A 24440-nucleotide genomic window follows, 5' to 3' on the forward strand; every position below is an offset into this window, starting at 1 on the left:
TTTTAGTTTTTGCAGAAAAACAAGATGCAGAACTGCACTGATCTCCTGACTATAATCAAGCTCCTGAACAACTCCTCTGTCAGTGTTCTCTCCTTTAAAAAAAAAAATAAATGCATAATTGATTATTAATTGAAAGTAAATTAAAAACAAAATACTTTGCTCCTGTCCAAGTGCTACATCGAAGCAGTCCTGGCCCCTCTGTCCTGGAGATGTCTGGACTCCCAGGATACAAACATGGACTCCGGCGAATTCAAACACCTGCTATGGGCCGCCAAACCTGCCCTGCTGGACGCCACGTCTAAAACGCTCACCCTCCCCGTCAGAGTCTGGGAACAGAACATGGAGGAGATGTGAGCGTGCCGGTGAGAGACGTTTCAGCCTGTAAGCTCTCCTGGGCTGACGGTGGTGCTGTTGTTCCAGGACGCAGTTGCTGCAGGAGCTCTATGGATCCCTGTTGGAGGACCAGAGGACTCAGGTGGGAAACTGGGAAAAAGAGCAGATAGTCCAGAATTACTTCAATTGTACCCTGAGGAATTCATCCGACCCCAGAGCGAGTAAGAATTAGCAAACACTGCGTATATTTACTGAAAAGAAGTTCTCTCTCATGATTACATGTCATTTGTATGATTACACTCCCCGCTTTACTCCCACTCCACATCATAGAAGAGAAAAAATGTGTATTTTTGTAAACAGAAGCCTGCAGGAGAGGTAGGCAAGTACAATGCAAACACCAACCCGGCATTTTCCTTCCTTGAACAGACTTTAAATCACTATTTATGTTTAAGTACTAAGTTCCATTAGCATGAAAAATTTGAAATAAATCGGTTTTAATCAGCTACGATGCTACCAATGTAAAAGTATTCTTGAAGACATCGGGACTGAAACTACTGCCACCTCTGTCATGACCACATGATGGGTTGGTTGGGGTCAAATAAACCCCCTTAATAATAACTGATACAACTAAATAATCAATCACTTTTGCAAGACGGGAACAGGTTCTCGTACTAATTCGCGTCCTAATGATTCTTAGTAGTTGAAAAAAAACATCAAATCAAAGCTCAGACCTCAGGGGGAAGACGCGTACATGGGTTTTGCTCTAAAAGCGCCGTTCTTTGTTTCAAAGTGTGGATGCTGCCCTGCAAATCTTCGCTGAAGTGGCTGGACAGCAAAGCGTTGGTCCAGTTGGGCCCTTACCTCTCCCATTTAACGCCCGCCGACATCGAGTCGTCCCCCAAAGAAACGGTGAGGGCTTGTGAAAAGATGCTGGGTGAAGAGCCGGATCGCAACTCTTAAAATCCCCGTCTGATTCTGTGCTACTTCGCGTTCCTCCAGTTGTGCCAAAATTTCCAGTCGGCCAAGATCCAACTGATGCCCGAGATGAAGCCCGGCCTCAGGACGAAGTTCCTGCAGATGTTTCAGCAGTGCTTCAGTGGAAGGGAGTTTGCAGAGAATCTGGATAAGTGTGTATCAATGACTTTGTGTGTTTCTAGTGTGCCGATCGCACAAGGTTTTCTTCCCAGCATTGACTAAAATCTTGCTAATCATGCAAACATGTAGTTCAGTTTTGTTAAAAGTTTGAAACCACAGTGATTTTCTCTCAGTTGAATTGCTAGATGTCCTCCGAGGAAATGTGACTTGTGGAGATTTTCATTTTCTTAAGAGAAAGTTTTTTCAGAATCTGCTCCTTTGAGGAAACTATTTTTTTATGAAAAATTTGGGCGCTTCAGTGTAAAAGATGTTTTCAGATGGAGGCTAAGAGTTTTAGCTTCTAAGAGATATTTTTATTTTAGTGCCCAATCCCCCCCTCTTTCAGTTTAAACAGAATTTCAAATGTGATGTTTTTGCAGTGATGTAAAACCTTCAAAATGATCTATGCACATTTCCCCGCTCCTCCTCAGGCTCGGTCCTCTAGCTTGTTTCTATGACAACGCATTGGACTTGTCCCCTAAACGTAGTGAGGACCTGCTGGCTCAGCTGGTCGACTGCGACAACCCCGAAGCCACCAAGGTAAGACACGCTTCCTGCAGCCTGTAGCCGCAGAGGTTTCCCCCCCCTGCAAACACCTGCTCTTCTCCTTCAAGCTGAAGAAGCGCCTTCTGAAGGCGGTGATGTCCAACCCCAGCTGGATGGACTCTCCGGCGGTGCGCCAGGCCGTCACGCTGCTGTCGCCACAGCAACTGTCCACTATGGATGGAAGCACTTTCAGAGAGGTTATCAAATCTCTGCGACCCAAAACCCGCTGGACCAAGTCTCAGCTGTTCTCTCTGGTCAAACATCAACTGGGTGGAGACAGGGTGAGCTCAAGGCGCTGCCGGCTAGACTTCCTAGACAGGAAATAGAAAAGTTTCTTTTCCTCCAGTAAAAACATCCATGTTCTGTTTTTTATGTGTGTTAATAGATCAGCTCTGTGATGGTCATTACGGCTTTGTTTGACTTTTTAATCCAAGACAATGAAAATGGTCTACAAATTTTTTCCCTCAGCCGCAGGGAATCTTCAATCTTTGTAGTTACTGCTAACAGTTAAGACAATTCATATTTCATTATATTTCTTATTCTTCCTCCTTTCTACTATTATCTATTACTGTTATGTTTTGGTTTGTTTTTTTTTTTTGTTTTTTTTTTACTTGAAACTCTGGCACAACAATTTCCTTCGGGATTAATAAAAGTTGTTCTCATCATCATCTCATCTCAAAGTCTCAGATGATCTAATTTCTGGATGTTTTTTCTTCAAATCATTGAATTCCAATTTTATTGTTTATACTCTTGGTGTTTTTTAACACTTTCAACCACACTTTAGAGACTTTGGCTTTCTTTCGGTAGTTAAATGGAGGTCTCACACCATCCATTTAAGAATAAGAACAACTTTATTTATCTCGAAGGAAATTGTGCCAGAGTTTCAAGTAAAACATAACAATAAATAGATAATAGTTGGAAATTGTATAAACAGTAAAAAAGGGGGGGGGATAAGAAATACAAATAAAACTATAAGTGTCAAAGTCAAGGCCATAAAGTGTTTTAAGGTCTTAAGTGCAAAGATTTGAAGATTCCCTGCAGCTGAAGGAAGAGGAATTCAAAAGTCTGATAGCCTCAGGTAGGAAGGACCTCCTGTGGCGTTCAGTGGAGCTCCTTGGTTTCAGTCATACTTAGAACTTGGGTTTTGTAATTAGATCAGATTCATGTCCCGCTTATGTTCAAGTTCCACATAAAAACATTGCGAAAATATTTTGGGGCAAAAAGATTTGTCAAATCGCCTTCATAAGCTCCGCCCTCAGTCGTCATCGGTGTCCACCCTGCTTTGTCCCAGTGTAAAAAGGTTTCAGGTGAGGATCTGATGGCGCTCGGGTCGGTGGTGGAGGGGCTGCCGGGCTGTATCCTCAAACAGGTAAAAGCCCACGAGGTTCTGAAGGACACAGAGGGCCTGAGGAACATCTCAGCTCGGATGAAGAGGGGCCAGCTGAAGGCCATGCTGCAGGGGGTGAGTAGTAGTAATGGGAAGTTCGTCTCGGCTCCCACAGAACTGGGTCTTTCGACATCCGCACGGATCTTTTGTTGCCCTATTTTATCCTAACTAGCAAAAACGAATGGTTTGTACACTGAAACCCTTTTTGCATTCGGTGTTTCTATGAGAAGCCTTTCTATTGCCTAATAAATCCACAAAACAGAATGAAACCGAACAGCATCAACGTCCTCAGTGCAGTTTGGTGTTCAGAAAAATTCAGTGCCTGAGCCTGGATGAGCTGCTGTGAGGTATCAGGCACAAAAGATGTGGCTGTCAGAGCCAATTAGAAGAGTCAGCGTACATCGACTTGAGAACTAGCACCCCGTTTTTCCCTTTCCCTGCTTAGGGATCTTTTGCACATGGCATCACTACTGCTCTGCAGATCTTGATGGAGATGGAGGTGGTTGCAACATGGTTTGCCCAAGGCTTAGTGTGACCAAAGAGTCTGCATGAGGAAATCCACAAGGTGCTTGCACCAATGTGGTACCATTTGCCAGATACTAAGAGGGTGAGCAGTGCATATGCTGGGTGGACATTGTGGCTCTCTGGAAGTAGCAGGACAGGTACTGATAGATGGTAGGGCTGATCTCTGTTCTCACCACCCTTGAAGGGCTTCTCGTCAGCAATTGGGCAACTTCCACACCAGACTGAGGCTACTGTAAGGATGCTTTCAGTAGTTCCCCTGTAACAAGGTGGAGGTTCGCCTCCTCATTCTGTAAAGGGAGTATGGGTATTACCCAGCATTCTTGACTAGGGTGGTGGTGTTGGACCACATCAGATCATCTGTGATGTACAGGTGGTCCTCATGGGGTCCGTTGTTAAGTGAGTTCGTCGTTAAGCAAAACACCGCTTCTACCGTACGGTATTTGAATACATATCGCCCATTTGACTTCCATTGATGTGAGTGTAGTGTGTGGCACATGTTTCTTCCTGATTTCCACTTTTCTGTGGTTTTGTCAATATTGAGTTGAACATTATTGATGTCACACCCGTTAAGTAGCTCCCGTCAGTGTACAGTATGTTCAACACACGGTGGAGTTTTTGGAAACTCATTGTCGGTGGTTTAGGTTAGTGGACGCCTCTTGTACACACTTTGAAAATCCAGCAGCATCGCAGAGAATAGGATGAAAAAGAGGGGTTGTGGTAGCTGAGTCTTCATGTACACCATTCCAATTGTGACAAAGATATCCATGGGATATAATAGATAAGTACTTTAGTGTGCTTCATGAGCAAACCGAGGAGTAGGAAGTGGTGAGAACAATAGAGTAAAAGTATGACTCAGCTATGGGTAAGGCTGCGCTCACATCAGATCAAACCAGGAAGTAGAGATGCAAGTGATTGTTTACATGAGCAATTAGAAAGAGTCATTACATGACAGAAAAGAACGGCTTTGGACATGTTGCTTGCTGAGAAGGAAGATATGACCAAACTCCAAATAAAATGCTTAACCATTGCATTGAAGACAAATGAGCATCGATTATACACTGCATAGGAAACTCAATCAAGCAACGCGGGAATAAAATGAACAGAACTGACTGCTGAGCCACACACACACACACACACACACACTGTTAATCCTTGTCTTTTTTCCCATGGCAACTTGGTTTGAGTTTCTTCCCTTGAAGACCTCATTTGGGAGTTTCTTCATTGGAGAGGCTTCTTCACTTCAATTGGACTCTGGGGAGTTTTCCTTATTGAGTAATCGCGCTGGTCTAAGTCATTGCTTGTTAAGCAGTAACTAGGTGGTTGTACTAACGGGTGTCATCTGGGAGAACAAAGGGGAAACTTCTGGGGACTTAGAATTTGAAGCTGTTCAGCTATAATTCAGATCAGGTGAAACAAAAGGAGAAACCCGTTTAGTCACTCTGAAAGTAGATACTGGATCTTCACAGGTGGTTTGGAGGACACGCCCTCCAAAACACAAGGGGTTTCTCTCCTTTCTGTTTACACAGTTAGAATCTGAGCTGTGCTTATTCAAATATTAAACGGGTTCCCAGAAATTTTGCATTTGTCCTCCCTAATGACACACCCGTTCAACCTAGTTGAACTATACCTTAGCATAGCAAGCCATCACAAGTTAGACCAGCCCCCAACCCTGGTAGTTATGTACTAAGCACTCACCGCAGTCCATTTGCACTGAATTAGCCTCTTTAATGAGGTGAAACGTCTTCAAGGGAGGAATTCAAGTCCAGCTGCCACAAAGATTGACAAGGATTAACCACGGCCTGGATGACTGAGACCGCCATACACAAGTAGTGCCTTTACTCAAAACAGGTTTAATAACCTCCGAAGGATTGTTCTATATGAACAAAGAAGAACAAAAGCATAATATCTACTCCTACCTCGAGGCCAGATCGTGCTCCACTCAGTTAATATCAGATCAACAACCGTAACCTCAAGACCCAGGATCTACAATTATGGGTTGACTTTGTGTTCTTTTAGGAGTCTCTGCACATGGACATCATTCTCCTTAAAATCTGCATCATGTCAAAAGATACAAGCTGATACTTCCCTGTACTATCCAATACTATTCCACTCCAAGTGTCCTGTCTCATGTGGGAACAGAAATCATCTTCCTTCTAAGCCACCAAGAGCCTCTTGTTCAGAAACCCTTAAGAGATTCACGCTAACTTCGAGCATGTTTATTCCGAGGAAAATGGCGAACTTTCAAACTTACTGACCAACAAACAGCCACGGTCTCTTTGAGCATCATGATTAAAATAGTAGCATCCCTGAACCGCAACATTTGAGCTGAATCCAAACTTACCTTTGGACAAATTTGGCTGTCCCCGGAATTTTATGATGGATGGAGTCCAGAGTTGTGAGATCCCGAGACGAGAGAATAGAGTTCGAGGACTGGCTCAACCTATGGTTGACAGAAAGCGATCAGTTGTATCTGGACAAGTTGTAAGTTATCTACTGCAAACAGCAACACCATTCAACCTAGTATTAGCAAAACAAGTACTATGGAGTACTCGAAGAAAAAAACAAAATCCACTCAAACCTTGAGACCAGAAGTCGCTCTGGTCAGAGACCAGACTATTCATTATCTCAAACCTTCAACAAGCCAAACCTCATAAAGCTCAGCATCTACAAGCATGGATATCCCTTTTGGGTTACCTTTGTGTTCCGTTGGGAGTCCCTGTACAATCTCCTCATGATCTGCATTGTATCAAAACGATGCTTACACCCCAAATAGATACATTTAAAATACGTTCTATAAAGGACTGATAAGTAATCACTGCTGAAGCAACCTCAACTACAGCCAAAAGGTCAATCCATATTTAAGTTATATAAAGGCCTTTCAAGTGTAAGCCACAGTCTCTGATCCATCAGGTGAGCTACTCTGAGCAGGGAAGTTACAAAATCTGTATCTTCTCCACACTCCAAGGAGGAAACAGTCACAGCATGGCAATCAACACAAGAAACATTGACTACAGACCAGACATGGCATCGGGGACCAAGCATCATGATAGTACCCTCCCCTCGAGGGGGGCAACTCCAGACGTCCACAAACCAAAACGAAACTGGACCTTACCTGTCCCCTGTCAATGTCAGATGTAGACAACTCCCCTGACGGGGACACCTGGTGGAAGGCGAGGGCCCTGTGGACGGAGCCAGTGGGGTTCGGTACCGGCATGGGCTCGGTCCATACATAGCCGGTATCTGGGCAGCTCTGAGATGTGCTTCCAGGCTGAGTCTGGACCACCAGCGAGAACCCATGTCAGCTGGGTTCTTGTGTGGCCACTTCACTCCGTCAAGACTTTACGCCATGGGGGCAACAAGGCGAGGCAGTCGAACCCAACCACCTGACAGGTGCCTGGTGTAGAACTGAACCGGTTTGAACTGTGAACACAGAACAGCCTCCGCAAGGAGGTCACAAGTCATGGCAATGAACATTAAGAACAACCAATACTATGAACAGGATATGGACTACAGACCAGACATGGACAGACATGGAGTCAGGGACAGAACGGTGATTGGAAGATCGTCTCTTTTAGCTCAGCTCCCGAAGAAGAGCCGGCACTTTCGAATCCTAAATGGCTCTTAATCTAGGATCTTTCGTTGTCCTAAATTTTACCAGAACTTGCAAACATTCACGGTTTGTACGTTGAAAACCCCTTCTGCACGGAGAAGCCTATTTCCAAATTTTGTGCATTCATTTTTTCTTAGAACCATTTACTTTTGCTCACTATTTTAATCAACCTTTTTTTTTTATTGCACAAATAAGACAAACAGCAGCTTAACTTGTAACAAAGAGTGTTTGTTTATTGTGTTTCATGGTGGATTCTGATGTTCTGAACCTCCCCCTGCAGCTGCAGCAGGACATGGAAATGTCAGAGCTGGTGCAGAAGCTCCCGCCTCCTCTGCTCTCCAGGGTTTCTCTGGACGACCTGGACAAAGCGGTGACTTCCTGGGAGCAAATCGAGCAGAAGCCCTGGAGTCGCTCGCAGGTAACCGTCATTCAACTGATTCACCTTCGCCCGTCCCTTACATCAGGGGTGGGCAAACTTTTTGGCTCAGGGGCCACATTGACTTTTAAGATTTGACAAATGGGCCGGGTCAGCACAAGATACGATACATATAAAAAAAAATGCATTTGTTAACAGTACATTGTTGGACTCATCTGACGTTTGTCTGACATTTGGTTTGAAAATAAAACCAGCTTGGTTTTGAAGGCTCTAACGTTTGCTTGCATTTCATGCGCGAAGCGTTTTTTCCCTTGTAGCTTCCCGTCCAGCTCATTCATGTGTCAGTACGTCCACAGTAAAGGCTGAATCACAAAGCCAATCTGTGTCATTCGGCTTAGGAAAATTCTCAAGTGTTCTGGAGAAGCTCCAGAAATGAAATAATCTCCTCATTCATTGACCCAATCATTAACATCAAGTATGAATTCCGTACCGATCTTTGGCGGGCCGGATTAAAAAGACCAACGGGCCGGATGTGGCCCGCGGGCCGTAGTTTGCCCAACCCTGCCTTGCATGGTCTCTGAGGAGACCAGAACCTTTGACTACCTGCCCGCTCTGTCCTTCAGGCTGCTCTGCTGGTGAGAAAGATGAGGGCTCTCCGCCAGGTTCAGTTCAGGTGAGACCACAGCAAACAGAACACACACATTATCCTTGAGGAAAATCTAGTGTGAAAATCTAGAATGAAGGTGAGGAGCAGCGAGACAGGATGTGGAACGGTGAAGCGACAAGGAGTGGAGATCAAGAAGGTGGAGGAGTTCAAGTGCTTAGAACAGTCCAGAACAATGGGGATATCTATCCTTTTCCACGTGACAGATCATAACTTTAAAAAACAAACTCATGGATGCACTGTGAGTCAAACCTCTCCTCGTGTCGAGATGTTGGACGCTCACAGCGTCCCGGTCATCTTTTTGCTCTTTGGTCTCGCAGGCGACTGGGTTCGCTTCTTCAAGGCATCACCTGCAAAATGATCCACAAGCTTAGCGAAGCCGAGACGCAGGAGTTGATGGAAGCCATCAAGGAGACGCCGCAGTGGCTCCCCAAAGCCTTGGTGAGGCGCCGTCCGACTCACCGCGTCCTGCGGCGAGGACTTCTTCTCACCGGCTTTCCATTCTCCGAAAAAACCCAGGCCGTCTGCGCCGCCCGCAAACTCTTTGCATCTTTGGAGAAGCAGAGGCACGATTATTTCAGAACCGTCTCCGAGGAGGAGCTGGCTGACATTCCGAGCAGCCTCATTCTTCATCTGCCGTAAGGAGGACGCAGCTTTCTTCACCTCCCTTTCACTGCTCATGAAACTGTGTGTGTGTGTGTGTGTGTGTGTGTTGTTCCCAGGCCGGCGCAGGTGTCCGCCCTTCCCACGTCGGTCTGCAACGTCCTGCTCGCCCCGTTGGAGGCGGCAGACCTCGGCTCTTCGCTCCCCGGCTCGCCGTCCCGCCTTGCGTTGGCCCGGAAAGCCCTGCTGTGCCTGGGACAGGTGAGCAGGGACGCGCCGTGTCATGTGATTCAGATCGTCCAATCAGAAGAAGCGTCTAAAATGTACCCCCTGGATTGACAGACCTTCTTCTGCACTCGTTCCTGCCGATGTTCTCCCCACAAAGAAATGACCTCAGGAGTTGGTTTCTCTCAGACTCGTTTCCCGCTTGCTATTTTTTGTGAAAAAGCAGAAATATATTCCGCAGCCCCTTCTTCGCACCATCGTTGATCCTAACGTCCAGACTGGTGTCTGTGACGGACCTCCGTCTTCCAGGTCCTTGTCAAGTCCGGTGGTCCTTGTCAAGAGGCTTCCTTCCAGAAGAAGCCACTCGTCTTCAAGTGAAGAAATTCAAGTCGAGAAGATTTCGACAAGATGACCTGGATGACCAAGAACCTCCACAGACACGTGAAAAGTTGAAGCTAAACAAAGGAGTGAAACATGTTGCATCACACGGACTGAGGCTCATGTGGAAGTTCTGGTGGTGGATCCTTCCTGGTTATTTGGAGGGTGCAGAAGGTCCTGATCCGTCGATCTCAGTATGGCGAGATACATTCATGACAGGTTGTCTGGAGGTCGAACCCCATTAGACCCAGTTTCTGACGATCAACTCTTCCATTTACGTAACCTGGATCCGCCTGTTATATTCGGAAACTCCCCACAGTCGTCCTCAAGAGAGGAAATCCAAGTCCAGTTGCGAAAAGAAGATTTGGACAATAATTGTGTTCATTTTGTTTTGTTTTTTTCCCTCCAGAATGTGCAAATTCTTGCAAATTTCAGTCAGTTCTGCAGAAACTCAGTTCCAATTTGCAGAGAAATGTGCTGGGAGAATGACGTTAACCTGCGAGAACCCGGGTTTTTAGTACTTACCCAACAGATTAGTTGTTATGGAAACAAAAACGGTCAGCGGACGGATAGAAGTCTGCTTCTGCGCTGCCGGGGAAGCATGGAAGAACCACGGGAGGTCCTGAACCAGAACGGGGACGAGCTGAGATGTTCACTGTCCGTCTGCAGGGCAGGAACTTGTCTGCTCTGACCGCTGAAGACGTGTCCAGGATGGGCGCGTTGCTGTGCGAGCTTCCGCCCGCCCTGCTCCGCCTGACGGCCACCGACGTCCTGATGTCCACCCTGCCAGCCGTGGCCTCCTGCCAGAACCTCCCCCTGCTCCACAGGAAGCCGCTGGTCCAGCTGGTCCTGCAGACCTTCGGGTAGGACGCCGGAGTCACGGCAAGCAGAGGCACCGAGAAGAAGTTTCTACTTTGTTTATCTCCTGCAGGGATCCATCCGATTGGTCGGAGGAAACCATGGAGTCTGTCGGTCTTCTCATCCTTCTGGATGACAACCTTGTATCTGCTTTGACCTTCAAGGTTTGTGTCCAATTTATTTCATGCAGACAATCAGATTCTTGATAAAAATGCCGACTCGGGCATTTTTACCGCCACATCCGGCAACTATTTCCAAATATTGAATTTAGAAACTCTTTTTTTTTTCCTTTTGTTTAATTTTACATGGATGATTACATACAAAGTTGATATAAAATGCAAAAAAAATATGATTTAAATTGCAATAAAAAAAATTCAATAAGAAATGTGACCCGCCAGCCAAAATAATCACCCACCTCTGGTTTAACGCGAGAGGCAGGAACTCATCGGGGTTTGATTTTCTCCTCCAGCCTTGGATGAAGGAGGTTCTCATCTTCTTGAGGTCCCGTCTGCGTCGTCCGTCAGACGCCCTGAGGAGGAAGATCTTCCAGCTGACCGTCGCCTCGCTCAACATCTCCTCAGAGGAACCCCGGAGGAGGCGAGCAGGTGGAGATATGGGTTCTTCTTTCTCCGAGACCCGTATTGGACGGAAGTGTGTGTTCTGATTCTCGGCCTCCCTCAGCCGACGACGGCGAAAGCGACACGGAGGGTTTCGGCGACATCGGCGCCGGCGTGAAACTCACCTCGGAGCTGATGGAGGGACTGGGAGAAGACAACATCTACTGGACGGCGGAGCAGCTGGAAACCATGTCGAATGAGACCTTCGTCGAGGCCGTGGAGACTCTGGGAGGCGTGCCGGGCTACGTGGAGGACCAGCTGGCCGTGCTGCGAGAAAAGGCACTCCAGGTAGATCGGACATCCGGTGGGAGAGCAGAAGATTCCCTGAACCTTCTGCGGTTTGGTTCTTTGTCAGTGTGAGTCAGGCGTCGGTCTGAGGAGGCCTTAAGGTGAGGTAGATATCTGATGGGGACACCCTGGAGTCATCTGACAGAGTTAGGGTTGGGTTAGGGTTTAGTTTGACTCAACTAGGATTAGGGTTGGGTTAGGTGAAATTCACCTCGGGCTAATCTCAGGTTAGGGTTAGGGTTTAGTTAGATTCACCCAGAGTTAGGGTTGGATTAATCTAGGGTTAGGATAGATTCACAAAGGTTAGGGTTAGGTTACATTCATCTAGGGTTGGGGTTGGATTAATCTAGGGTTAGGTTACATTCATCTAGGGTTAGGGTTGGATTAATCTAGGGTTAGGGTTGGATTAATCTAGAGTTAGGGTTGGATTAATCTCGAGTTAGGTTACATTCATCTAGGGTTAGGGTTTAGTTAGAGTCAGCTAGCGTTAGGGTTGGATTCATCTGGGGTGAGGTTACATTTATCTAGGGTTAGGGTTGGATTAATCCAGGGCTAGGGTTTGATTAATCTAGGGTTAGGTTAGATTAATCTAGGGTTAGGATTGGATTAATCTAGGGTTAGGGCTAGACTAATCTAGGGTGAGGTTACATTCATCTAGGGTTAGGGTTTAGTTAGATTCACCTAGTGTAGGGTTGGATTCATCTGGAGTGAGGTTACATTCATCTAGGGTTAGGTTACATTCATCTAGGGTTAGGGCTGGGCTAGATTAGGTGAGATTAATCTCAGGTTAGGGTTAGGGTTTAGTTAGATTCACCCAGAGTTAGGGTTGGATTAATCTAGGGTTAGGATTGGATTAATCTAGGGTTAGGGCTAGACTAATCTAGGGTGAGGTTACATTCATCTAGGGTTAGGGTTTAGTTAGATTCACCTAGTGTAGGGTTGGATTCATCTGGAGTGAGGTTACATTCATCTAGGGTTAGGTTACATTCATCTAGGGTTAGGGCTGGGCTAGATTAGGTGAGATTAATCTCAGGTTAGGGTTAGGGTTTAGTTAGATTCACCCAGAGTTAGGGTTGGATTAATCTAGGGTTAGGATAGATTCACAAAGGTTAGGGTTAGGTTACATTCATCTAGGGTTAGGGTTGGATTAATCTAGGGTTAGGTTACATTCATCAAGGGTTAGGGTTTAGTTAGATTCACCTAGAGTAGGGTTAGATTCATCTGGAGTGAGGTTACATTCATCTAGGGTTAGGGTTGGAATAATCTAGAGTTAGGTTACAATCATCTAGGGTTAGGGTTGGATTAATCTAGGGCTAGGGTACAGTCATCTAGGGTTAGGGTTGGGTTAGAGTTAGGCTTGGGTTGGTTAGGGCTGGTTTGGGTCAGGTCAGGGTTCAGTTGGGGTCAGGATCAGGGGCTCTTGATCCCGAGACCTTCCCTCCTCTCCACGTGTGCCTGCAGGCCTTTGGACCGACGTCTCAGATGAACGAGGGCACCGTGGTTCAGTTGGGCTGCATCTCCAAGAGCTTTTTCGCCGAAGATCTGGAGAACCTCCCCTTCTCTCTGGACGGGCTGGCGGACCTGGCCCACTGCGGCTGGAACCATCTACAGGTTGGTGGTTCGAAAACACCGAAAGGAAGGAGCCCCGACGGACGTCAGTCTTCAAGCCCACTAACCCCCGTCTGCACAGCTGGGGTCGGTGTGGAAGGCCGTCCTTAAACGCCACAACCTGACGGCGGCGCTGCTGGGAGCCGCCGAGCTGGTGTCTCTCGACCGGTTCCTGTGCGGCCTGAGCCTCTCCGAGATCTCCCAGCTCAACCTGCAGGCCTTCAAGTCAGTGAGATCTTTGGGATTCCCAAAATGAATGTAGAACAATGTTCAGTAACATCACCAGCAGCCAATCACATCTCCTCCTAGCTTCTGGCTGAGGAGATAAAACAGTTGATAAGACGTCTGAGGACACATTATATTACATTACATTACATTAGGCAGACGCTTTTATCCAAAGCGACTTCCAATAGAGGACATAGGGACTGCAAATACACTTGCAAATACACAATGCACAGGAAGTATACAGAACAGTAAGCTTGGGTTAGTGAGTTGTTTGGGTTTTTTTTTGACAAAGACATACACAAACGTACACACACACACACACACTGCATAGCCTAACTTGCTGCCTAACCTGATCTGGAACATCAGCGCAGTAAAAAGTCCTGAAAGAGAAAAGTTTTTACCTGTTTCTTGAAGGTTGAGAGAGATGATGCTCGTCTTGTTGCTTCCGGAAGTTTGTTCCACCGCTGAGGTAGTAGAAGTGAGAACAGTTTTGCCTGAGATCGCTTAGAGCGAGCAAAAGGTACGGCTAGTAGGTTTGTATTAGAGGAACGCAGCTCTCTGCCGGGAACATAACGTCTTATTTTGTTCAGATATGCTGGACCTGTTCCTGAGGTGGTTTTGAAGGCCAGGGTCAGGGCCTTGTGCTTGATCCTGGCAGCTACTGGTAGCCGGTGCGACTGGATGAACAGAGGAACAGAGAAACGCAATTGCAGATTATTCTTGTTATTCTTTTACGACAACAACCGCGGAATCGGAAACGATTCAGTTGTTATTTCCTGAGAACACGCCGTGTGTCCGTGTCACAGGGACGCCGTGGGTTCCCTGGGCGACCTCCGGTGTCGGGTCGGCGTCGCGCGGCAGCTCAAAGATCTGGCGGTGTCCGTCTTCGGGAGCCTTTCCAACTGGACGGAGGCCCAGGTGGCGGCCTTGGGCAACATCGCCGGTGAGACCTCGCCAACAATCAGACGGATCATCCTTCTCGTCGGTTTTAACTATCCGAAGAAAAGTCCACGTTTAGCCGTTTCCGGGTGGAGTTTTGCTCACGGCCTCCTCCGTCTCCCTCAGGCGCTTTGGACGAGGCCGAGCTGCTTTCTCTGGAGGCTTCCGTCCTCTCCTTCCTCAGCACCTCCAGCATCCCCCTCTTCCCCCCGCAGACGCTGGCCGTGAGTAACCACCACCTCCTCCTCCTCCTCCTCCTCCGTCGCTCCGCAAACCCGCTACATCCGGCGCCGTCCTGTCCCCGCTCAGGCCCTCAGCCCCGCCAAGCTGCAGGCCCTCGGACCGGAGAACGCCGCCGCCGTCACCGGTGAGCAGCGAGCCTGGCTGAGCCGCCGGCAGCGAGACGCCTTAGAGAGGGCGGAGGCCGGCGAAGGACCGCCGAGCCCGGAGGTCAAGTCAAGTGAGAAAACTGGCCTCACGCGTTCATGCGGGGTTTGTTTGTTCGGTGTTTGGGAAGAAATCGCGGAAGGAAATACATGAATACATTTCAACCGCAGGAATTAACAGATGTTGAAAAGATGACTAATTTCCGGACTCCTGAGCGCACGTCAATATAAGCTCAATAGTCGGGCTTCCTCCTGCGCACTAAAACCGTCAAAGTCGTCTTCTTCGGTGTCGGAGTTGAACAGATTCAGAATTTCCCGGTCATTTCATCGGTCCGATGTGACGAGGATAAATGTTTTAGCGGCGTGAAGCTCTTTAGTGTCGTCCCCCCCAAAAAAAGTCCATATATTAGCCGCATCATTGTTTACGTGAAAAAAGTCACGGCTAATCTTCCGTAAATTACGGTAATAAATCACAATTCAAATAGTAAAACAGAATTTGAGTGGCCAAAATGTCGTAATTTGAAGATAGCAAATGAGAATTAAAAAATGTGACATTTTTGAGTCTTGAGTTAATCCTTGAAATTACAAATTTGATTTTTTTTTTTTTTTAATGAAAATGACAATAAATGGCAGCTGACTTGTCCATTGCTGTGTGTTGAGAAGCTGAAAATACCCAAGGAAATTACAAACAACTCTGTAAGAAATATTTAAATTCATCTCCCCAAAATTTGGAAAAAAATATGAATAAAAATAAATCTATTAAACAAATATGATCAATGTATTATCAAAGATTTTTTAATATGAATAAAAATAAATTTATTAAACACATATGATCAATGTGTTATCAAAGATTTAAAAAAAAATAGATTTTATTCTAATATTATTTTAAATAAATTTTCTTGATATTATAACCTCTTTGGCTCTTCCTCTGAACTCAGGGGAAGTTTCCAGTTAGTGAAGGATTTGAGTCGGACCAGATTTGAGTCCATCTTCAAGGTGCAGACGTGACCTTCCGGATGCCTTCGGGGCCGGGGAGTGATTCCCTTTAGTCAATCAATGTCATTGATCTGATTTCACCTTCGCCGTCTGTCCAGGGGCTCCGTCGGTGAACATGGAGGGGTTCTCGGCCTTGCTGAAGCCCCTCCTGTTCCTCCTGGTGGGCTTCCTGCTGCTGTGAGGGACCTTCAACCGTCTCCAGACGCCTCTGCGCTCCTCCACGCTTCCTGTTCCTCTGGATCACTTCCTGCTGTGAAAGCTTCATGTGCTGGTGAATTTTAAAATTCAACTTTCTCAATTATTCCAAGCAGTCCACTCTGCAAATTATACACACAAACACCTGTTTTGCAAGACCGCTGTAAATCCCGTTCATGCAGGTAGAACCTCCATTCCCTCTGCGATGTGTGCTTTGTATTAGCGAAAGTTTGCAGAAGATCCAAAATAAAGCTGTGCATTCTTCACGGAGCTTCAGAAGGACAGAATCTCCCTGTGATTTGTCATTAAGATTTATTATTTCCTGTCATCATTTAGTATGAAATCGACTAGTAGATACAAAACAAACAAACATGATGTTGAGAACGAAGCGGGAACCGGGAGAGAATCCGGAAATGGCAGAGAAATCATTGACATGCACTGATCGATAAGTTGTCATTAGACGTAGATACACACACACACTCACAGTATCTGTAAAACATGGTTTTAGACAAACGTGTGCTTCTTCCGCGAACAAGACCTTCCAAGCAGCTTCAGCCGTTAAGACCAAAAACTGCAGCTTTTTCACATTCTGAACTCTTCCATGTTTTTTTTCTCAGTAGTTTTCCTCCCTCCCGCTGCCGTCTTTTAAAAGGACCTCAAGAGATTCCTGCTCTTAAAACCTTCATTTTTCTCCACCTTTGCATCACCATGAGTGAGCCTTGCTTTGCGCCCTCTAACGGCAGCAAGGGAAATGACACGGGTGTCAAAAGAAGCGGGAATCCCTGCGGCGGATCCGGATCGCAAAGTGAACCAGAAACCAAAAAAAAAAGGTCATTGTTATGATTAATATTTAAGTAGATTTAAAAGAACCAGCGAGTGAAAGAGATGACGACGGATCCTGTGAAGCTCAAGGTCAATGAGAGAGTTCTTGTGCAGCAGTTGGGCTGAATGGAGATGTCTTAATGTGTGTGTGTGTGTGTGTGTGTGTGTGTGTGTGTGTGTGTGTGTGTGTGGTCTGGGGGACATTGAGGGACTCACCTGAGCTCAACAGGTCATTTTAAGGCTGATGTGTAAAACAAGTGAAGTAACGGCAAGTTTGGCTGCAAATACGGAGTTAAATAAACTCGCATCTTGTCCATTTTTTCCCCCCAAAAAACCAGGTAGGAGGAATAAAAAGCAGAAAAAAAACAAACAAGAAAAGCTCAGCTCCCGGGAGGTTAACACCCTTTTTTTCCCATGATTTCCGAGACAGTGAAGGTGACGTAACCCCGAGTGTCCGTCCTTTAAAAAGACAAATAGCGATTCTCTTCCCGGTCCAGTCCAAAGACGTCATTAAAAAGAAAATCCAGAATTTTACCGAGCGCTTCAGAAAAGCAAAGTCGGGTGAACAGAGGAAGGAGTCGGGGTGCATTCAGGGTCACAGTAGGCGTTTTGGTAGATTCACAGTCGTGTGCGTTAGCAGGTCGAGGGACGAGCGGCCACCGTCACATTGGTTTGCGTAACAGAACGTCACGTTCCTGCGTTCCACCCTGAGCGTCGCGAGCGGCGGCGGCGGACCGGAACCCACCTTGGATCGTATCTCAGCGCGTTCCCGCACAAACCCCCCGATTGGGACATCCGTGGCTCGAATCCGAAGAGCGGAGCGGTTCCGCTAAGGCACTTTACGGTTCCCGCCGGGACCCGTCTCTCAGGCGGGTTTCCCCGTGTTTCTGGCGTTGATGAAGGCCATGCCGTGAGTCCTGAAGTGCGTGTTCAGATCGGAAGCCTTGTCGAAGGGTTTGCTGCAGACCCTGCAGGCCAGGGTGCCGTCCTCCTCCTTCCCCTGGGCCGCCGAGGAGGGCGACGGCGGCTCGGAGCCCGCCAGGGAGCTCCTGTCGTCGTGCCTCCGGTTGCCTGTGGGGGAGCGGGCCGGGCCCTGCTGGCCGTCGGGGACGGCGTCCCTCACTTTGTGGGTGATGAAGTGGTGGCGGGACAAGGAGGAGGCGGAGGTGAAGCAGGCTCCGCACTGCAGGCACTGCTGGCCCGCCGCCTCCGGCCCGCCGGGCTGGTGCCGGGCGATGTGATCCAGGAAGGTGCTCTGGTCCTCGGTGGTGAAGCCGCAGGGGGCGCAGCAGAACCCGGACTCGGGCGGCGAGGCGGAGGACCGCGGCTTCTTGGCCGGGAGCTCCGGGTCCTTCTCCGCCTTCGGCGCTCCTCTTCTCCCGGGCCGAGACGCCTGACCTCCGTCCTGCTCCGACGAGCTGCCCGCCTCGTCTCGGCCCCCCTGAGACCGCAGAGGGGATCGGAAGCCGTACCGTCACCACATGCGTGGAGGACTTTACACTCCCGGCTGAAGCACCACCAGCGCGCGAAACACACCGCCGGCTTCATTCATTCATTCATTCATTCATTCATTCATCGCATGAATTTCGGATCGATCAGGTGCTCAAAGACAGAAGGCAATAGTTTTACCGTTACGGCGTCCGGATTGTGTCTCAGTTCGATGTGTCTGTCCAGCATCGCCCTGCTGCTGAATGCCTTCTTGCTCTCTGTGCAGTACCTACACACACACACACACACACACACACACACACACACACACACACACACACACACACACACACACACACACACACACACACACACACACACACACACACACACACACACACACACACGTCATCAGTCTACTCCCTAAAAAGCTGTCAGCAGGTTCAAATGTACTCTGTGTTTCCAAGTGTTTGCCTCAACGCCTCGGGAATATGTGTGTGTGTGCAAAGGATTCACACACTCACTGGCAGCGGAAGCCTCGGTTCAGTGCTTTGTGTTTGTCTCTGATGTGACGTCTCAGGCTGGAGGTGGTGGTGAAGGAGCTCTCGCATTTGTTACAGGGAAACTTCTTCAGGATCTACACACACACACACACACACACACACACACACACACACACACACACACGGGATCAGCATCCAAACTCTTTCTCGGGTTAGACGCGAAGCTCTTCCAACGCGACCTTCACTGTGACCTCCAGGTTGACGTGTGGGGGACCAAGAGGCCCGAAGGTCCTCACCTTGCCGTGCTGCTGGGCCATGTGGCCGATGAACTCCTCCCGGTCGGAGTAGCGCAGGTGACAGGGCACGCACTTCCACCCGGAGGGGGTCTTGATCTTCTCGGCCCGAAGCCTCTCTTTGCCGGGATCCGCCCGCTCCTCGCCGTCCGAGCTCTCCGGCTTCGGCGGGGCTCGCGAGGAGGAGGAGGACGCCGGCGAGGACAGCGTGGCGACCCTGTGGCTCTGAGAGGCGGAGAGGAGAAGGTGAGGACGGCCGAGGGGGTCGGAGCCCGGCGGAGAACGTGGACAGACCTTGTGGTGCTCCAGCAGGGACGTCCTCTGAGAGAAGAGCTTGGTGCACTCGGGACACTTGAACACCTGGACCTTCTGGTTGGTCAGGTGTGTGTCAAAGTGGACGTAGAGCAGGGACTTGTGGGTAAAGACGGTGTCGCACATCACGCACTTGTAGATCAACCTGGGGGGGGAGGGGACAGTTTTCTTCAGCACAGTCTCCTGAGTGTGTGTGTGTGTGTGTGTGTGTGTGTGTGTGTGTGTGTGTGTGTAGAGTACATGGCCTTGGCTTCGGTGAGTGTCGGGTGCTGGGCAGCGATGTGGCTCTGGATGGTCGGGGCGGATTTGAAGGCCATGGGGCAGGTGGGGCATTTGTGGAAGGTGTCGCAGTGAGCCTGCTGGATGTGAGACTTGACCGAGTTCAGACCTCCAAACACCACCAGGCAGCTGGAACATCTGGAGATGGACGGCGGAACAAGCAGCTGAGCAAGACTGACTGCACGTTAGCGCTCCAGACGCCGACTTCTATCGGAAACGTTGACGTTTCATATGATCTTCACTCAGAGGCCTCTGGGGTTTCAGTCTGATCCCAGAGTGCACGTGTGTTCAAAGACTTCCAGGAGAACCGAGAAGGTCTGAACTTTGAACAGCTTTAAGCAGGAAGAACAGGCTGTCGGTTCAAACACCTGAAGATACTGAAATACAGGTTTCTGTCCCCAGAATGAAGGTTGTCAATCATGAATGGCAGTAAACCGCTATGGATGCTACAAACTGGTTGGAAAGAATACAAACATCCATTTAGGCAGACTATGTGGACCGTACCATTTAGGCGGACCGTTCCATTTAGGCGGACCGTACCATTTAGGCAGACTATGTGGACGGTACCATTTAGGCAGACTATGTGGACCGTTCCATTTAGGTGGACTATGTGGACCTGTCTGTATTATTTCTAACCACAATGGAACAGTCCAGATGGTCCCCCTAAATAGAACGGTCCACATACTCCTCCTGATTTTTTTTTTAGTCAATATATGTACACACACACACACACACACACGTGCAACAAATCTGTTAAGCCAGCCAGAAATATACATATTTACACAACAATCAAAATGCCATAGAAAGAGTACGACAAATACAACTAAAATACCGTCTATGCACGCAAACACGTACAAAAATTACACTGCAAAAATGCAACGGTCCACATACTCTGTCCAAATGGAATGATCCATGTGCGGCGGCCGCTGGCTGAGTCCAGGCGTCCTACCTGTACCCGATGCGGCGAGCGAAGTGCAGGCAGGTTTCCTCCAGGTGCGCCTGCAGCTGCGCCTGCTTGGCGGCGCCGCCGCACTCCGGGCAGACGTGGGGAGCCGAACCCTGGTGGAGACGCTGGTGGGCCGAACCACTGCAGACGTTGGGGAGCAGCATGGGAGGAGAGCACTCTGTGCACGACTGGGGGTGAGATGGGCATCTTACTTTTCTCCTCTCACACACACACACACACACACACGCTCTCTCTCTCCCTCTCTCACCGTGGTGTGTGTGGCTTTGACCTCCTGGAAGTGCTGCCCGAGCTCCTCCTGGCTGCTGAACTGCGTCTGACACTCAGGACACCTGCTGTTGTTGAAGTTCAGGACCTCCGTCTTCCTGGTCGGGCTGGACCGGCCCAGAGGCGCTGCGAAGGAGGGAGGAGACACCGTGAAAACACAGCGGACGTCCACGTGCGGCCAAAACTCCACCTCCATGAGGAGGAACTGGGGAGGAGCCTCTGGACCAGGAGGGATGGTGAGGACATGGATGTCAAAGTAATTCTGATGATGTGATCGATGCATTGATCAGGTGTTTGCAGAAGCTCCACCGCGACCAAACATCTGCCTCCTCCTCCTCCAGGAAGCAGCTCCCCCGTGGACAAGAAGCCCGACTGACCGCTGGGCTCCTGCTGGACGATCATCTGGTCCAGGGGCACGGGCTTCATGACCAGATGAGAGCACTGCATGATCAGGCCCTTCTCCTTGTGCTCCCTGGCGTGCAGCAGCAGGCTGCACTTGTTGAAGAAGGCCAGACGCTTTCCGCAGTGGTTGCAGGTCACCTCGATCCTCAGCGAGCGCCGGTCGTAGTGGCGAGCCAGGCTGCGCTCCAGGGCGAAGGCGTCGCCGCACTCCAGGCACCGGTAACCCTGAGGAGCATCGCACATTCAGCGGCTCAGCGAGGAGGTCGGGAAGCGGCGGGAACACAAGAACGTCTCGCCGAAGAGGAGAAAACAGAGTCGCTTTCGACAAACACTTCCTGCCACCTGCACTTCAAGCTGACTTTGAGAAGAACTTCTAGAAACGACTCATCTTAAAAGTTTCATCTGAGAATGTTCTGATGAAAACCCTTTCTTGGAGTTCCGGTCCAGAGACGATGCCTTCTCTGATAAAACCCTGCTCTTCACCGGTCTGCTACCTTCAGTGCATCATTTTAGATTTTACATGAACGATCTCCACTTGAATCTCTTTCTCACACACACACACACACGGTGCTAACCAGACCATCAGGACCTAAGTGGGGTTCACTGCCTTGAGGAGGTCAGTACCTGAGCAGGCAGGGGAAGCCCCCACTCTGCAGGGGGCGGCGAGTTGAGGTCCGGCTTGTAGCTGGGCAGCAGGTTCTTGTTGTTGAGGATCTTGTTGAAGCTCTCCACCAGGCTGGTCTGGGTCTTGGACACCACGGTGCCGGAGCTGTTCACTATGGAGGCCGGGCGCCCGCCGCCTTGAGCGGAGGGCGCCGCCGTCCCTCCGCTCAGGGTTTTGTGCCCCAGGCTTCGCAGGCTGACGGCGCCGGGGCTCGGGCTGGCGGCTGGGCCGGGGCCGGCCCTGGCGGACGAGACGGAGGGCAGCGCCGCCGTCTTGGTGGCAGACGGGTGACCTTTAGGCCGGGCGGCTCTGTCTCGGACGGCCCCCGCAGCTTCGGGGTCCCGGCTCGTCTCTTTCCTGGCCCTCGAGCCGTGCCCTTCGGGGGCTTTGGATCCGTCTCCGCCCTTCGCCGGCGCTCTGGAGCCTTTTTTGGACGCCGGCCCGGCAGCGGTCCTGGAGCTTCCGGAGGGCATTTTGATCTTCACCTTGAGGGGGTACGGCTCCGCCGCGGCCGTCTTCAGCGTGGGGGCGCCGTCTTCTGCCGGGACGACGTCCCCGTTCACCGTCTTCTCACCCCGCTCCTCACCGTCCTGGACTTCTTCCTGATGGTCGGCCGCGGACGCCGAGACGGGCGGCGGGTCGGGGCTGCTGCTCCTGGGCAGCAGGAGGCCGGTCTCGCTGGGCGGGGGGCTCTCGGGGGAATCCCTCTCGTCAATGACGTGCTCCGGGTATTCCTCCTTCTGCTCTTGGGTGCTCTGAGGCTGAGAGGCTGCAGATGAAGCCCCGGGGACGGAGCTGCTCTCCACCTGCCGCCCCTGGTTGGCTTCCTCAGACGCTGAGGAGACGGATGCGTGCGGAGGGTCCGGGACGCCACAGGATGGGACTCCGACGGACTCGGGCTGCAGCCTCCGGCGAGGTTTAAACCTCGGGGGCGAAGGCATGACGAACTCGGGGCTCTCGTGGATCACCAGGGGGCTCCCCAAGTCTGGCTCCGAGTCCTCCTCCTCAGAGAGAACCACGCTGGTGACCCCTGGTTTGTCGCTCCCGTTGTGAGGCAGCGGGGGCGGGAGGGAGTTATGGGCTGCATGCATGTCTCCTCTGTTGGCGGAGCGAGGAGGATTGGGAGGAGGAGGAGGAGGAAGGTGGGGGCTTCCAGAGCCCAGGGAAGGAGGAGATGAGCCTCTCGGAGCTGAGGACAGTGGACCTTGCAGGTGGCTCAGGATGCGTGGGGGGTTCTGGAGGGGGCCTCCCTGGGGCCCCTTCCCGCTCCTCCCGTCCTCCTCCAGGATGGCCCTCAGAGACGATCCGGGCCACAGGGGGGGCTGGACCCGGACGGCGGGACCCTCAAAGCCATTGGCAACCTGGGGCTCCGCGGCGGCCTCTGCAGGAGGCCCGGCTCCGTAGCGAGGGACGGTGTCGGCCAACTTGCCGTGGCCCGGAGCGTCGGTCCCGGGCGGGTCCCCGGCGGAGCCCCGCTCCCCCGCCTCCACAGGGCCGGGCCGCCCCGCGTTCTTCACGATCACGCTGACCCCGGAGGGGTCTCTGGCGGAGTCCGGGGAGCAGGGGAAGGACGGCGGGGACACCGTAGGTCTCTCGGCGGCTTCGGAGGCCCCATCTTCCGGCTGCTCTTCCCCGCCGGACTGGATGGCGTCGATGTCCGGGATGTCGAAGGCCGCCAGCAAGTCGTCGAAGTCCGGGGTCTTCATGTCCCCCATGGCGGGCACGCGGCGGCCGACCTGTCGGGGAGGGGGAAGCGGGTTAGCATAGCGGCTCGGAGCTACTTCGGCTCCGCGACACCCGAACCGACGGAACCGCAGTCAGCCGGCGGGGAAACGGAGGACAGAGGTCGGGGAGGGACCGGACGGCCGGCCGCCTGTCCGCGCTCAACAAGTGGCTCCCGCCGCTAGCAGCTAGCGTTAGCATATAGCGGCTAGCTAGCCTTGCTAACGCCGGAGCGGAGCTGCGGGTCCGGGAGCGGCTCGCCGCCCACCGTCCGCTGCCCACCACCCGCCCGGAAGAACCAAGCTGACCGCGGGGAATGCAAACAGAGGCTCTCGCTCGAATAAACTTTCGTTTTTCTTTCCCCTTCCCCTCCCCTCACCACCGCCACCCGGTTGACGTGTTACCTGCTAGTGCTAGAAGTGCTCGTTACTTCGCTCCGGGCGCGCAGGTTCCCCGTCAGACTAACTGCGACGGCGGGGCCTCGAGGAAGCCGCGGGGCTCCGGCTTCCTGTCTGAGGCTCGGAGGCTCGGAGGGTCGGACCCTCGCACACACCGCCTCTGCAGGAGCCACCGACGCCGCACCGGCTCCGGGACTCCGCTACTCCCTGCCGGGACTGACTTACACACGTTAAGAAGCGTGGAGTTTGCAGGTGTTATGTATCTCATGAACGCAGAGCGGAACAAATACTCCAGTTTTGCAGGAATAAACGCCTTAGGGATCCGAGGGGCCTGGTCTGAGTTATTGGGTCTATAAATAACAGTGTCTGTGATTTAAAACATAGAAAAGTGCACATCCGGCCATGACTTGCTGTATCTTCAGGTGTGGAAACCATTTCAAGTAAATGTGTTCAGTACTGAACCCAACATGAGTAAGGTCACCCCCAAAGTCAT

General features: G+C 50.6%; 2 protein-coding genes across 2 annotated transcripts; one reads left to right on the forward strand and one right to left on the reverse strand.

Annotated features, from left to right (window-relative positions):
* Window positions 1-1128: 1128 nt before the first annotated feature.
* On the forward strand, window positions 1129-16073 carry otoa (otoancorin). Its single transcript, XM_086155801.1, has 20 exons — window positions 1129-1242; window positions 1333-1460; window positions 1899-2007; window positions 2082-2294; window positions 3305-3475; window positions 7816-7953; window positions 8535-8584; window positions 8896-9016; window positions 9095-9213; window positions 9298-9439; window positions 10451-10644; window positions 10713-10803; window positions 11109-11244; window positions 11321-11544; window positions 13006-13155; window positions 13235-13377; window positions 14184-14320; window positions 14443-14540; window positions 14626-14776; window positions 15797-16073. Exons 1-20 carry the CDS (start codon window positions 1129-1131, stop codon window positions 15877-15879), a joined length of 2712 nt encoding a protein of 903 aa, XP_086011927.1. The 3' UTR covers window positions 15880-16073.
* Window positions 16074-16188: 115 nt separating this feature from the next.
* znf687a (zinc finger protein 687a) lies at window positions 16189-23542 on the reverse strand. The gene is made up of 10 exons (XM_086155802.1): window positions 21788-23542; window positions 21139-21388; window positions 20745-20887; window positions 20480-20664; window positions 19492-19668; window positions 19234-19396; window positions 18943-19164; window positions 18668-18780; window positions 18345-18432; window positions 16189-18156 (listed from the first exon to the last, which is right to left on the reverse strand). The coding sequence occupies exons 1-10, from the start codon at window positions 23540-23542 to the stop codon at window positions 17581-17583; spliced, it is 3672 nt and encodes a 1223-aa protein (XP_086011928.1). The 3' UTR covers window positions 16189-17580.
* Window positions 23543-24440: the final 898 nt, after the last annotated feature.

This window comes from Fistularia commersonii, chromosome 11 (assembly GCF_037954325.1).
Source record: "Fistularia commersonii isolate RoL2024-O1a breed Wild chromosome 11, RoL_Fcom_v1.0, whole genome shotgun sequence".
Taxonomy (NCBI): domain Eukaryota; kingdom Metazoa; phylum Chordata; class Actinopteri; order Syngnathiformes; family Fistulariidae; genus Fistularia; species Fistularia commersonii.

What these genes read in the sequence shown, in the direction of transcription:
- znf687a (XM_086155802.1), bottom strand. Translation starts at nt 23,542, where the DNA reads ATGGGGGACATGAAGACCCCGGACTTCGACGACTTGCTGGCGGCCTTC. An exon ending in TCAAAGCCACACACACCACG is followed by an intron (nt 20,665 to 20,744) that starts GTGAGAGAGGGA and finishes TCTCACCCCCAG; the next exon opens with TCGTGCACAGAGTGCTCTCC. An exon ending in ACAATCCGGACGCCGTAACG is followed by an intron (nt 18,157 to 18,344) that starts GTAAAACTATTG and finishes CTGCGGTCTCAG; the next exon opens with GGGGGCCGAGACGAGGCGGG.
- otoa (XM_086155801.1), top strand. Translation starts at nt 1,129, where the DNA reads ATGCTGCCCTGCAAATCTTCGCTGAAGTGGCTGGACAGCAAAGCGTTG. An exon ending in TATCTGCTTTGACCTTCAAG is followed by an intron (nt 10,804 to 11,108) that starts GTTTGTGTCCAA and finishes TTTCTCCTCCAG; the next exon opens with CCTTGGATGAAGGAGGTTCT. An exon ending in GCGGCTGGAACCATCTACAG is followed by an intron (nt 13,156 to 13,234) that starts GTTGGTGGTTCG and finishes CCGTCTGCACAG; the next exon opens with CTGGGGTCGGTGTGGAAGGC.